At 32.4% G+C, this 14,733-nt stretch overlaps 1 protein-coding gene and 1 long non-coding RNA gene across 15 annotated transcripts in view; one reads left to right on the forward strand and one right to left on the reverse strand.

The window, feature by feature from the left end:
• LOC146996204 (cullin-5-like) overlaps positions 1 to 14,733 on the forward strand; it is a 181,800-nt gene that overhangs the window by 165,928 nt on the left and 1,139 nt on the right. For 11 of the 12 annotated variants that reach the window (XM_085820301.1, XM_085820296.1, XM_085820295.1 and 8 more), the window contains one exon: positions 737 to 830. In XM_085820301.1, the coding sequence (XP_085676427.1) occupies positions 737 to 830 (94 nt within the window). Of the gene's footprint in view, positions 1 to 164; positions 610 to 736; positions 831 to 14,733 lie in introns of those variants that run through there. The other variant, XM_085820299.1, reaches the window with a different exon arrangement.
• Positions 1 to 14,733, reverse strand: part of LOC146996205 (uncharacterized) — a 244,862-nt gene that overhangs the window by 156,400 nt on the left and 73,729 nt on the right. The gene's annotated exons all lie outside the window — the stretch shown is intronic.

The following is a 14,733-nucleotide window of genomic DNA, read 5'->3' on the forward strand; positions in this document are numbered from 1 at the left end:
TTCGACTATGCGTAATGTATGCTTTACGCATGCGTGCATTGAAAGAAATGTTTAATAAAGTAAACAAATAAATATTAACCTTTTTTTTTTTTTGGTAAATTTTGATACCATTTAGATCATAATTGTTCATTTCTTAAATTACGGTTTCAAATTTTTAATTTTAGAATTTCTGCACGTCATCTTACCAGATTTAAACTGATGATCTATAATCCGGAAAAACTGTATAATCTGGAATCGCCGAAGTCCCAACGAGTCCGGATTAAAGACTTTTGACTGTATAAACTGATGATCTGAAATCCAGAAACTTTCCAAAATCCAGAATTGCTTAAGTCCATATCTCAGAATTTGTACTGTATATACTTTAAAAATATTTTATTGACAATTCTTTAAAAGCAAGATCACAGTTAAAAGAGATAAGTGACATATTTAATATTTAATTAATGATGATCAACAGTCATCAATGTTAACTGAGATCTGTTCAATTAGTTTTTATTTAGGAATGTACTTGGATTTTTATAAATAAATATCTTTTCACCCGAAATTTCAAGTTAGCATATGTATCTTTCTATAGAGAATTTTTTAAATAGAAAAAATAAAAAAATATCTTGATTGTTTTGTTTCAATAACTGTGATATGCAAACTAAATAGTTTCTTCAATTATTTTTAGCTGTGCATAAGCTGCATATAATTAAGTTTTATCTGAGCTCTTAGTTAATAATATTTTCTTTATTAATAGTTGACTGAATCATGTGTAAGTGTGCTTGTGACAGCATTTAATGAAAATATTTTAGCAGAATGTCTACCAATGGTCAAGAATAATGAAATAGAAAGTAAGTCTACTTCGATAAACTCACTGCATAGAATAAGTATTTTAATTTCTAGTAGATGGGTCTGGCTAATAATTTAAGTTTGTTGTAAATATATTTTTAGCAGTAAATAAATAAATTACTTAATTTTTTATTACTTTGTGTCAACTTTTATTTATTTGTCAAAGTAGAATTGTTTAATCTTTAACTTTATAGAACAAAAATGTTGAGATATACAGTCAATCACAAAAAAAAAAAAAAAAAAAAAAAAAAAAAAAAAAATATGCACTCAGAAGAAATTGAGCCATAGCCATAAAACTTGGCAGGAATGTGGTCAAGAGATATACAAATGATTTAAATTTCAACGGCAATGAGACATGGGTAAGTGTGCTGTGGGCATATGAGGTGTACAGTTGGAAGAGTTTTGAAGCATGACTACTTGTGCCATAGGGCTATTTGAACGAATCTCTAAACTTGGATTGATGGTATTGTGACTATAGATGCCTCTGAGATGTAACCGACAGCAGTACAAATAGTTGTCTTACTTTGAGAAGGGGCGTATAGTAGGCCTCAGAGAAGCAGGTTGGTCAAACATGCATATTGGCCACCATCTCGGGCAGAGCGATATGGTAGTTGCTCAGTGTTGAGGACTATGAATAACAGAAGGGATAGATAGAGTCAGGGCATTCCAGGTACACGAATGAATGTGAGGATCGTGCACTCATAAGAGTGGCCACTTCCGCACCAACAACGTCACTACTAATGATTCGATGCCATTTACCACCTTTCAGGCATCCAGTGGTATCAAGAAAAACCATTCAGAGATGACTGGCCAATGCTGGTATATGCTGCCGATGTCCATTAAGATGCCTATCGCTGACCCCACATTATAGACAGTGTCAGTTGGATTTTTGGCTGAACTCGGGCAAGCTGGAGTGTGACTGACTGGAGGCATGTGATCTTCAGCGATAAATCTCGATTCAGTCTCGGTGTTGATGATCAATGCACATACGTGTGGAGGCGGCCAGACCAGTGGTCTGATCCATGATTTGTTGTCAAGCAGCATATGGCTATTACACAAGGTGTTACAATATGGGGAGTGATTTGCTGGGACACACAATCACCTCTAGTTGTCCTTCAAGGCAATATCAGCAAGACAACATTCATCTATATACTGTGTGATTCTCCCAACAATGCCTTCATGGATATGACATACTCCCATGTCCTGCCAGATCATGATACTCCCATGTCCTGCCAGGTGGCAGAGTGGAAAGCATGATGATGCAATTTAGCACAACATATCTTGAAAAATCACAATCTTTATTTTTTCCATGCATATCAAATAATCCTTTTTCAGACAAGATATTTCTTAATAATATTTGAATAGAATAACTCCCATTTTGAAGTACGACATCATCTTAAGCAAGTAAGCGGCAGCAGCAGGGATGAAAAGCGTCTTACCAGCAGGAGAGCTAACGCGGAAAAGGGAAAAGTTATAGTACTTTCATAGGAAGAAGGCTGGGAGTGGGAAAGTTTCAGTTCACAGTTTTGGTTTAGAATTAATTTGATTGGACAAGAGGCATCTGCATTAAAACGTTACATAAGATAGAAAAGTCTGGAACCTGTGAGAAGAGATGAATTTAGGGGCAGATTACCAAATTTAGAATGTTAATTTTGAGGTTGTCAATTATTTTTTTGAAACAGCTATCATATTTTGTTATGTCTTACATATCCCCCCCTTCAAAAGAAAAGTTGTGTGAGCAGAGTGGAAGAAAAAGCATTAGAGCAGCAAAATGTAGTTATAATTGTGAAAATATAAAACATATTTACTTTTTTTAAACAAAAAATTATTGCCATAAAACTTTGACCGATATTTTGAATCAATTTTGACATTTCACTGAATGTCATAAAATTTTGAATTCAATAATAATTTTAGACGCTGTACTCTTTTAAAACAAATTCACATTTTTTAGTGTTCTGAGATAAGAATGTCCAATGAAATTTTGTAAAGTTCTTGAAAGTTCCACATGGTAAAAGTTCAATTTTTTTCACAAACTAAATGTTCAAATAAAATTCTTTCAAATTTTTGTTGATGAAAATATTTCTATTATATTACAAATTAAGATGCCAATTTTCATATTATTTAATTTTTTTTTCAACAAAGGCATTTTAAAATATAAAAATTTAAAAAATGTAAAATATTTTCTAATCAAAGCTTACTATTATGAAAACATACTCAGCGAAAAAAATGCATCATATTTGTGGACTATCTGGCATTGAGAGGTTTTACCAGATATTTTCATTCTATTCGAACTCTTTTTATGAAAAGGACTTTCAAAAAACAAAATGGACATTTTAACAAAATTGAGAACTTTTGTAATTAATAACTTATTTATTTATCAGTATTCCATATTTATTATGTTATAGTTTTAAAATTAGTCATATATTGTATATGTATTTATAACTCATAGTTTTAATGTTCAAAATTTCATATGCTATAAAGTCCAAATTTTATATGAGAAAGTCATAAACTATGATAGGCCATAGTTAAAGCTTGTACGCTATGTCCTGGATGTTTTCATGTCTTTTCTCATACTTTTGCTTTACTCCTGTACTAATGCTTTTCTCACCAAGGCCTCTCCTTTTGACGGGGGGGGGGAGATGTAAAATATAAAAAGAAATATGATGGCTTTGCTCTTTGCGAACCAGCAACCTTTAATTAATTTTCTGCAATTCAGGATCTTCCCCTACACCAGTACCTTCTAGAACATTCGCGCCTATTGCATAACCTCCTCATATAAATGCTGCGTCATAAGTCTTTCTACATTTTTCTAGAAGCTACTCTGTTACATAACCTTTCATATAAATGCTGCGTCATAAGTTCTCCTACACAGATGCCTTCTCGCCTTCATTCGGCTAATGCCTCCGCTATGCTCTTCTTTTTTTGTTAGAACGTTATAAGTCAGTCGTATCTAATAATTCAATTACTGAATAAGTATTTGAGTAACTTCATCTGGAAAAAATCATCTGCTTTAAAATAAAATAAAGATGTGCTGTTAAAAGTGAAAAGTCCTGAGTCGTCATTTTTCTCCGTGTTGCAATCATCCCAGCTTCGTCAACCATCTGCCAAAACGTGAAATGGAATAGCCTCACCATTCACCCACGATGTGTGGGAATAACTGAAAACATTACACATGCACATATATATATATATATATATATATATATATATATGAGGGAATCGGAGTGTTTAAAATTTCAGGAATCAGAATTCGTCATTTTCCCTACCGATTCCACATTCTAGATGTGGATAGAATGGGGTGTTTAGCCAAGTGGCGTGGTGGTAAACAACAGGCCATGGCTCAACATCACCTCAAATCATATCTTTCAGAATTTCTGTGGAGGCAAAAATTATGTTTTTGAGGAATCAATTAAAAGCAGTTTCAGAAAAATGGCCTTGCCATAATGATTGTTAAAACTATTCTTAGGCAACAAGATTTGAGTATTATTGTTATTGTATATTGTGTGATTTATTTATATCTTTGTGTCTCACTAGCTGGTGAGATATCTTGTTGATTGGCGATTCTTAGTCTTGGGGGCCACTATAATAAGGAAGTACCATTAATTCTTTACTTTGACTGTATTATATTTGATAGATTTTTTTTGGTAATATATATCTAATTAAACATGCTAGAAGTATTTTAATTAATGCTTAAGTGTTTTTAAAACATTTTCTTTGTAATAAGAATTTTTTAAGTTAATTAGAAATAGGCGAGAAGTTAAAATTGTTTTTAAAAAGAATAATAATACCAGATTGATATGTCATTTTTATAGAAAGTGTCTTCTGGTAAAAAAGATGTCTTTTGAAACCAAATATATTATTTTATAAGGAAAGACATTATTTAATTCTTTCTAAATGTGTTTTTGGTAGAAGTTTAAATGATTTCCAGCTATTAAGTTGGCATGATTTCTTTCCCTTCTTTCTGTAGTATGCAAATGTTTGCAAGTTCCCGAACATTTAAAAAATATATGTTTTAGGTATTTATTGTACTGCACAGTCATGTGATAGTTTTAGATGCATATTTTATAAATTTTTTGGTAATTGGATCATTTCTTAACATTTTTTACTTCTTTGTACAAAGTAAAGGAAGCTTTGTAATAGAAACATTTCCGGATATATTTCAAAGAAAATATCCATTTTACCTCTCTCGAATCCATTTGAATGGTTTTTTTTCCCTCCTCCTCAATGATATCTGTGCATATGGCCTGAATAAAGGAATTTCTTTCCAAAATGGATTCAGAAGGAATTTTTTTTCCATGACATCTGTACATACATATGTATGTGTCTCGCTTACCTCAAAAACAATTAGCTGTAGAACAGAGAAATTTTGTACATGGGAGTGCTATAACATCTAATTGTGCAACTCCTTTTTTTGTTGCAATCAGCTGCACCAATTATATATAAAAATTATTAAAGACAATTATGAAATTATTAAAGACAGAACTTTAAAGCATTTAATGAATCTTGGCACCAAATTTCAACCCACTTTTAAAGTAAGCAAAAAATTCAGCATCCAATAATTTGGAAAAAATCTAGAAAGTTCCATAGTCTTCTCCAGCTACAAAACTAACTTACCTACTACAACTTATCTAGAATAGAAAGAAGCAATGCTCCATGACTTCAAAAAGCATACCAAAGAACACATAATAAATGAGATTTAGACAAGAAAGTTAAAATATTGAAGAATTTTTTTACCATTACGAAAATTGGCAAAGCCAGTAACAACTTTAGTATTATTTAAAAGGTTTTCTACCATAATCTGATTATAGAAGAACTCCATGCCGCAGTAACTATGGCGAATATTCTGCAAAGACGTTTCACTGCAATTCATTGAAGACTTAAAATAACCACCAGTATATTTTACAATAGATTCTCCAACCTTTATGCATTGCTCAAATTTCACAAAATGTCAGATTTCAATTTATAGCTAACAAGACCAGAAATTACATGAAAGAAATAGAAAACCGTTTTGCTAAAATACTTAACAGTTCTCTACTTTAATTAAGACACACAGATGCAAGATCACAATTTCACTTGGATAATAAGTAATAACACACAGATACTAGAAATGCTTCTCACTATTAAAATTAAAATTATTTTCCGTTAATGATTTTGAGAATTTATACATGGCTGTTCCGTTGCAAGAAGTATTTGACAGTCTTTTAACTCTACCAGATTTATTTCCACAAATTATTACGGTTATTTCCAAGGAAGAATGGCAGCTGTATTTAGAAAGTATTCTTTTTAATAATTACATTGCTTTTAATAATGCTTTTTTTAAGCAAATCAACAGTATCCTAATGGGAATAAGATCTAGTTCAGTGATCTATAATGTGTACCTTTTCACCAAGGAATTTCATTTTCAACAACAGTTATCTCAAGTACAAAGTTCATATTACTAAAGCATATACAAATACATGGATGATATTATTGCAATCAATAACTTCAATAAAATAGAATTCGATCACATTTATCCTTCATGTTTGAAACTCAATAAAACTAACTTTCAACAAGGAGATATTAATTAACTTGATTAGCAAATTATCAACTTTAAAGATATCAAAATTTATGACAAGAAGAAATTTTGATTTTCCTACTGTTAAACTAATCTATTGACACTCCAGTATCTCCAGAAGAGTAATTCTAAATACCATACATACTCAGCTCCTTAGAATAAAAAGTATTTGTAACAAAGTCGAATACTTACAAGAAGAAATAAATTATTTAGTCAAAATTCTCTTTGAGAATAAAACACCTCTATTCAAAATTTCTATAACCCTGAAGAAAGCTGCTATTAACTACTTTTAAAAAAATTTTTCATTTATAGTGATATGATATTTATTAATTAAGACACAATAACACGCTGAACAAATACTAATTCAGAAGCCAAACAACAAATATCAGCGTTATATTTTGAAAATTTTCACAGGACTAGTTTCGATAGTTTTACCGAACCACCATCCTCAGCTGCAAAACCTCAAATGAACAAGATAGGAAATAATGATTAGATAAGATAAGAAAGCCTAAACAAGAATAAGCAAGTGGTGCCATCTGTTGATGAAACCAGAACTAAAACATAATTTCTTTAAACGCTGAAGGCAAAGATGGATTGGAATTAGAATCGTTAACTAGAACAGAAAAATTCTTGTCCAGGCTTTCTTATCTAATCATTATTTCATATCTTGTTCATTTGCGGTTTTGCAGCTAGTCCTGTGAAAATTTTGAAAATATAATGCTGATTTTTGTTGTTTGACTTCTGAATTAGTATTTGTTCGGCGTGTTATTATGTCTTAATTATAGAAGTCCCAAACAGGCTTATTTTGTGCTTTCTTTTTTCCACGTGGTTTTTGTCGTGTTGCGTTTGTATGTGTTTCCGAGCCCAAAACGGCTTATTTTTTGCTTCCTTTTTTGCACATGGTGTGGCCGCCATTTTGTGATTGAATGGGTTTCGGTAAGTACTTTTTTGCAATTTTCTAGTTCTGTTTATGTTTCGCATATTTGGATATTGTGCTTTGCTTGTCTGATTTCATGCATTTTGGTTACAAGCGTTTTGTTTTCTATTCGTTTCAGTGAAAGTTTTTTCTGCTGTTTTGTATGTGCTTTATTATTATTTAGTTTGATTTTCTGCATTGTTTATCATGCCTTCATCCATTAATCGTTTCACTAAATTACACCTGAAGCAGCAAAAATTCCTGAATCATCTTGACTTTTTACTTAAATGTAAATGTAAAAAATTGATCTCCAATTTTATTCAAATCAAATCTAATCAAAAACCTTCCAGTCGCATTTCAAGAATTCTGTTAAATTTCAAGCTTGCCTTACTTCGGTCCATCATAAGGGATACACGTCAACAATTGTCCAAAATTGAACATGAACTCTATAAGCTTCATCTGGAACTCCCTAATTCATATCCAAAATTCACTGCCCTTGAACAAAAGTCTTGGTCTAGAACGGAGAATGCAGTTAACCGTCATAAAAACACCCTTGCAGTTATATTCGAAAAACTTTTTTTACAGTCTTCCAGTAGTTCAAAAAAATCTTCCCATTGTAAACATCAAGCCAATAGTTAATATTTCTAATGTTAGTCTTTCAGAAGAACAAGAGAGAAGTCTAAAATATAATTTTAACTTCTCACAAACCTGTAAACTCTCGATTCCAAAGATTTTGGCTCCTATCGAAAAAACTTTCAAGTTCAGTAAAGTTTCAGATTCACAGAAAGAAATGATTAGGCATCTTATCGCTCATAATGTGAAATTCAATAATAAACCTTTGAAACCAAATCTAACTGTGAGAGAAAGAGCTACAATGCGCGAAATTCATTCTAACCCGTATATTATCATTTCAGAGGCATGCAAAGGTGGCCAGATAGCTGTCATGGATAAGAACACTTACATTGATGGTGTCACTAAACTCTTAAACGAAGGACCATATAATCCGATCCCTAAAGATCCTTCACCTTCGGACCTGTCAAAAATGAAAACTGCAATCAAATTTTCACGAATCATTTCAAGCAACTTAAAACATTCGCTTATCTCATCTGTTGCGAATTTTGCCAGATTATATGCTCTTCCCAAAATTCATAAAAGTGGTATTCCTTTCTGCCCTATTGTATCAAACTCAGGTACTGCCTCATATCCATTAGCTAAATATTTAGTTTCTAGATTTTCAACTCTATTAGACAATAACATTTACACAATAAAAAATTCAATAGAGTTTGTAAAAAAGGTTAAAACATTTCTCCTAGAAATTTACTCATGGTTTCTTTTGATGTAAAATCATTATTCACCAATGTTCCAGTGGAAGGTGCATTAAGATGTCTAGAAACCAGATTTCGTGAATTTCATTTGTCTTGCATCGAAATTGATGAGCTAATTTCTCTCACTCAACTCTGTTTGAAACAAACACATTTTGTTTTCCAAAATAAATATTACGAGCAAACTGAGGGATTAGCCATGGAAAGCCCCCTCACTCCCATCCTGGCTGATATCTACATGCATTATTAGGAATCAAAATTGTTTGAAACATTAAACTTCCCGGCATGGTTCCATTACGTAGACGATACTTTTACCCTGTTTGAAGGTAATAAAGATGATTTAAATAAAGTTCTTTCAACAATGAATTCTATTGATCTTGCTATTCAATTCACTTTTGAATTTGAGACTTGCAATTCCCTTCTGTTTCTCGACATTCTGGTCACACATAACACATCCAATTTCAGTACTACGGTTTACCGTAAACCTTCTTCGGTTTCCCTTCTACCACACTTTAAATCATGTCATCCGACTAAACAAAAGTTAGCTTCATTTTATTCCTATGTTTTCCGTGCTCTTCAAGCTTGCTCCTCCAAACTATCCCTTGATAAAGAACTAAATTATTTAAAAGCAATAGCTATTGACAGGGGCTTTTCACCTAACATTATTAATCAAGCAGTTAAAAAATTCTCATCTCAACACACTAAAAGGCACACTCTTGTTTTAGGAGATTATAAAAATTCTGTTGTCATTCGCTTCTTTCCATCAATTAGCTATAAAGTTGCACATATTTTGCAGAAATTTAACTTTTGGGTTGTTTATTCTCCCATCAATAAAATTCCGAGTTCCATACTCCAAGACCCCATTCTGTATATGAATTCCTGGGGTATTTATAGGATTCCTTGCCAGTGTGGTATTACATTGGTCAAACTAAGAGAGCCTTAAAATTTCGCGTCAAGGAACATGAGTCATATGTTAGAAAAAAGGAAACACAGAAGTCTTCTGTTGCTCAACATTGTTGGTCCGAAAATCACACTTTCAATTTTTCTGCTGCCAAAATTATTCAAAAAACATCTTCCATTCGAGAAATGGATTTTCTAGAAGCATTTCACATTAAAAAAAAACCTTTCTGTTCTAGTTAATGATCCTAATTCCAATCCATCTTTGCCTTTGGCCTTTAAAGAAATTATGTTTTAGTTCTGGTTTCATCAACAGATGGCGCCACTTGCTTATTCTTGTCCAGGCTTTCTTATCATATCTAATCATTATTTCCTATCTTGTTCATTTGCGGTTTTGCAGCTGAGGATGGTGGTTCGGCAGAACCATCGAAACTAGTCCTGTGAAAATTTTGAAAATATAACGCTGATTTTTGTTGTTTGACTTCTGAATTGATATTTATTACTTAAATCCTAATCAGAGGTAATAGTTGGGTGGCTACGGTAAGAAATTTAATGTAAATATGTACAAAGATTTTGTTTCTTTTCCTTTTCAATTATTAATATTTTACTGGCAAATTTTCTTGCTTAAAATGGGGCTTTTTAGTTTCAGAAACATTTTGTACCCCAATTATATGAAGACTTTTATCTTTTTAAATATATTTTTTCTTTTCCTCAACTTTGAGCCAGTACTACTTTCACAATTTTAAGATTTTACAGAAGACAGCATTTTTAGAGTTTCTTAACGGTGCCACTTTGAACTTTGGTGGTCACCCTTCCCTGTGGTAGTAAATTTCACGACCGCACCCACATTTGACTTCCCCACAAACAGAGTTTAACAGGAGAGGTTTATTTGAACACACGTTTAAATACTTAGCTCTGCTGTTAGAGACTGAACCTCATTGCATACTTTTTCCAAGAACTACCATCTTTGGGTTCTTCAGAGCCACTCTGAATTCTACAAGAAACTCAGTTTGGTCATCTGAAGGATTAAGTAAATTTTCGTTTGAAGAATGTGATATGATTTCAATAAGTTTGCATTTTTTAAATTTTATATTTCATAGGTTCTTTCAATTTTATTTTTATTAGACTTTCAGTTTTTGCCGAAATGGGCTGTGCTTTGATTTTATTATTTAAGCAATCTTTATGAAGAGTTATTCGTTTTCTTGGAATTAAAAGTTTAGTTAAACATAATCAGGGAACACTCATTTTTAGAATATTGTTTAAATAACTATTTGTTTTAAAATACACTTACATTGTGATCTGTCTTTATATTTCAATTTGAATTTCAGATATACATATAATGATTTTAGCCCCCCTTTTTTTTGAATAATCATTTTACATTATGTAATGTTCAGATTCACTTTTTTTGGTTTAATATGAGTTTGTATGTATTATAAATTTCCTTCTTTTGTCGGTTTTTGATCTCAAATTTACCAGAAGAACAAAACGCATTTTCGAAGCATATTAATTAACTTTTATGAAGCTTTTATTCATTTTCCCCTGATGAGTTCTGAATTAAAGTTTGAATAATGGGAGATTAATTTTTATGCTCTTGTATACACTGTTTTGCAAAAAAAAAAAAAAAAAAAAAAAATTGAAGCACCATAAAGGAAGTGGTTGTTTTTGATAAAATTGAATATGTGTATGGCTCATACACAGATAATAAAAGGATTAAAAAATCAAGGTCATAATACTTGTTCACGGCTCACAATCACGCATTGAGTGTTCAAATTAGTAGCTAGTCAACTGTTTGAACCGCCCTGGCGGCAATGCATGCTTGAATTTGTTGAGGCAATGAGTGGTAGAGGCTCCTAATGTCATTCTGCGACACATTCTGCCAGGCATTCACCAGTTGTCGCTCCAGATATGCAATATTTTGTGGTGCCCGAATCTGGCGGCCTATCATGTCCCAGACATGCTCGATTGGTAAAAGGCCTGGTGACCTTGCTGGCCAAGGAAGAGTATCAGCTACGCAGAGACAGTCCAGAGATATGCGAGTGGTATGTAGCCTGGCATTATCTTGTTGGAAAATGGCCCCAGGACAACGGGCCATGAAGGGTAATGCAACCGGCCTCAGGATGGTATCAACATATCATTGAGCTGTTAAAGATGTACGGAGGATGACTAAAGATGACCTGCTTTCATAAGAAACTCCCACTCTCCAGACAACTCTGCCGATGTTGTGGGGTCAAAGGCAAACGTCTTAAAGGCCTCTGTGAGCGTAACCCTGCCTCAGACAAGGGCCATGAGATGGAGGGCGGTACCATGGAAGTTATAGACATGGCTGTAGTGCATTGAATGGTCGACAGTGATACCATTGGGGCAGTTTGAACCTGGTATCTTGCCTTGCATTTGTGATTCTTGTCCTTCCAGAGCCTTCATTTCGTCGGCAATTTCCTTGTAGCAAGCATTGCTGCCACCATCTTTGCACAGCAGTGTGTGTACGCTGCAGGTGGCTGCCTGTTGCTCGCTGTGACCACCCAGCTTCATACAACCCTACAATGGGACCACATTTTAAGTTGTTTAGTTGTCTGTAAGATCTTCGAATCATCGTAATGGCATTTTTAGTTGCTTCTTGAAGGAATTACAAGGGCAGCAACAAAGAAAGATAAATTTTCCTCCTCTGTTACTGGTTTTATACTTTGCAAATTGCTCACTAGAAACGCGGGCTATGATCGCAATTCCTGTTTGCCTTGAAACTTTGATCATTTGCATGTTCGATCAAGATGTTTTTGTATACCAAATTTCATCATGATTGCAAAAGTCTTTTTTGGTGCTTCGATTTTTTTTTTTTTTTTTTTCTTCAAAAGAGTGTATATTTTCCCTTTTTACATTTTTAGAATTCAAGTTTTATACTACTATGATAATTTTTTATTTTGAAATGTTTTGATTTTATGTTTAACCCCTTTAAAAGGATGCAGTTATTAATATTGTCCAGGATTACCTTGCTTTGACTCCAATTTACTTTTAACTTTATTTTAAATATATATATATATATATATGACCCTCTTACCTGGCTCAGTGATCTCTGCTTTTTATTCTTATATGTTGAGAAATTTTGCATTTTTTGCTTTAAAAGTGACTGAATAATGTTGTTATATTCTGGCTTATGCCCTTTAGTCAGTGTGCATGCAATAGTTGTAGAATTATCAACAATTTAAAATTTAAGTGATGTTAAGCCTAATGAGGCTGCAATTCGTTTACATCTGAAGCTCTTAGTAGAATAGTGAATTAAATCAGTTGGTGCACCAACTTAAGTTTCTTTTTGTGGAGGAAGGCCAGTATTTAACTTTCAATTTTTGTATGCCGAAAATTTCTGTCCAATGGTCAAACTGCTTGTTTTGGCATAGAAACTCTAATTTTTATTGCAAAAATTGTTTTTTTAAACTGTATTTGGTACTTTAGGTTTTCTTGCATTTTACAATTTTAATGAAGATTTCTTGAGTTTTAATATATTTTTGCTATGCCATGAAATCAGAACTGAATTAATTGAATGTAAAATATATTTCTAATGAAATTTGAGGAAATGAGTTTAAGTGAAATGCAGCAAAAAATGTGTATAATTTAATAAGCCATACAAGGAAATCATTGTGGTGTTCACATCAGTTTTTTTCCTTATAAAGTTTTCTAATGATATCCTTAATTTCTTTTGGAGTGGTAAAATTTGGTATGTTCTTGGCAGTTATTTTAGTAAGCTTAATTTAGGAATTACATGATTTATCTTGTTGATGGTTAAAAAATTTACAAGATTCCAAAAGACAGCTCCAATGTAAAAAGTATAGGTTTTCTGGAAAATTTTGCAACATTTTGATGATTACAAAACACAAGAAAATTCATCGCATAAGCACAAATTTGTTCTATGACTTTTAGTTACTTATCTGGCAGCTGCAAAATATTTTTTTTAACGTCATTAGGTTTATTCATAAAGAAGTTAATGACTTCTGTTTTACAGTCAACGTAGATGGCTGTCCATAGAATTTTGAAGTGATCTGAAGGGATTAAAATCTAGTAAATATAGGATAATGTCATAAAGCCCTCCAGCTGTACTCCATGCCTTTGTCTGACATTCACTGAAATGTGGGGCCCACCTGGACAGTTGGTCAGTTCTTCATGCTTTGCTTCTATTGCTGCTATAAACTGCCATTTGGAATAAATTTTCAAAATTTATTATCTGATTTAGTGGCTATAGTTCATAGTATGCAATTCATTTGCAGACTCTTTTATGCAAAGCATTACTTTTTTGGGATGTGCCCTCTGTGAGTGTTGCTAAAGGAAGTTTGTTTGGTTTACCCTGTGATCTTTTTTCTTCTTATAGTTATAGTATATTATACACTTCTTGTACACTTATGTACATTAATGAGTCATTTCAAAAAAGGAGCTTCTTTATTTCTTTTTAGCAAAGAATTACCTGCTAACTTGAGCAAGCGTATTCTTCTGTGATAAAGTATGGGGTACTCCTACGTTGCAGTGGATTTACATGCCTGATCTTCTTCAAATGATCTATACTTTTTGGAATATTTAGTCTGTCTATTAGTTCCTGAATTGTATCATGTAAACTTAAGCAATAGCTTCTTTTATAGGTCCTTGTTTACTGTGCATGGTTGTCCAGAGCATGCACCATGCCCGAAGCTGAAATTTCGGTTTTTAGGTGTTTCAAAGCAGCTTCAAACTGTGGGTTTAAAAACAGCATTTTTTCTACATACATCACAAATTTGACTAGCCATTAAAATAACTTTTTTTTTTTTTTTTTTTAAACTAAAAGAACATAATATGACAAAAATGAATTTTTAAGTTCTCAATTCTTAGCACTGTACTGAACAAAATTTATGCCAAAACAGACTCTAGAATTATACAGCGTGAGTGGAAGAGACTGTGTTTAAACATCTGCTTGAATCAAGGTCATTTTTTATCAGTGGTAACAAAATAATTACAAGAAAATACACTTCAGTTTGAAAATCGAGAGAAATTTACACACGATACAATAGTTTCTTATGATTTGAGACTATGAATTATGCCAAGTCACTTTAAAAAATTTAAAAGGTTATTTATTTTCTCAAGCAACTAGCATTGTGTTTATGCGTGGAAAAAAAAAATCAGAATTATAGATCTTATTTGTGGAGGATATAAATTTTTAAAAGTATTTTGGTGTTTGAAACTGAACCATAAAATAAAGTTCA

The sequence above is a fragment of the Stegodyphus dumicola genome, chromosome 7, assembly GCF_044657685.1.
Source record: "Stegodyphus dumicola isolate Sdum_Otavi_A_Nest chromosome 7, ASM4465768v1".
NCBI classification, from domain to species: Eukaryota; Metazoa; Arthropoda; class Arachnida; order Araneae; family Eresidae; genus Stegodyphus; species Stegodyphus dumicola.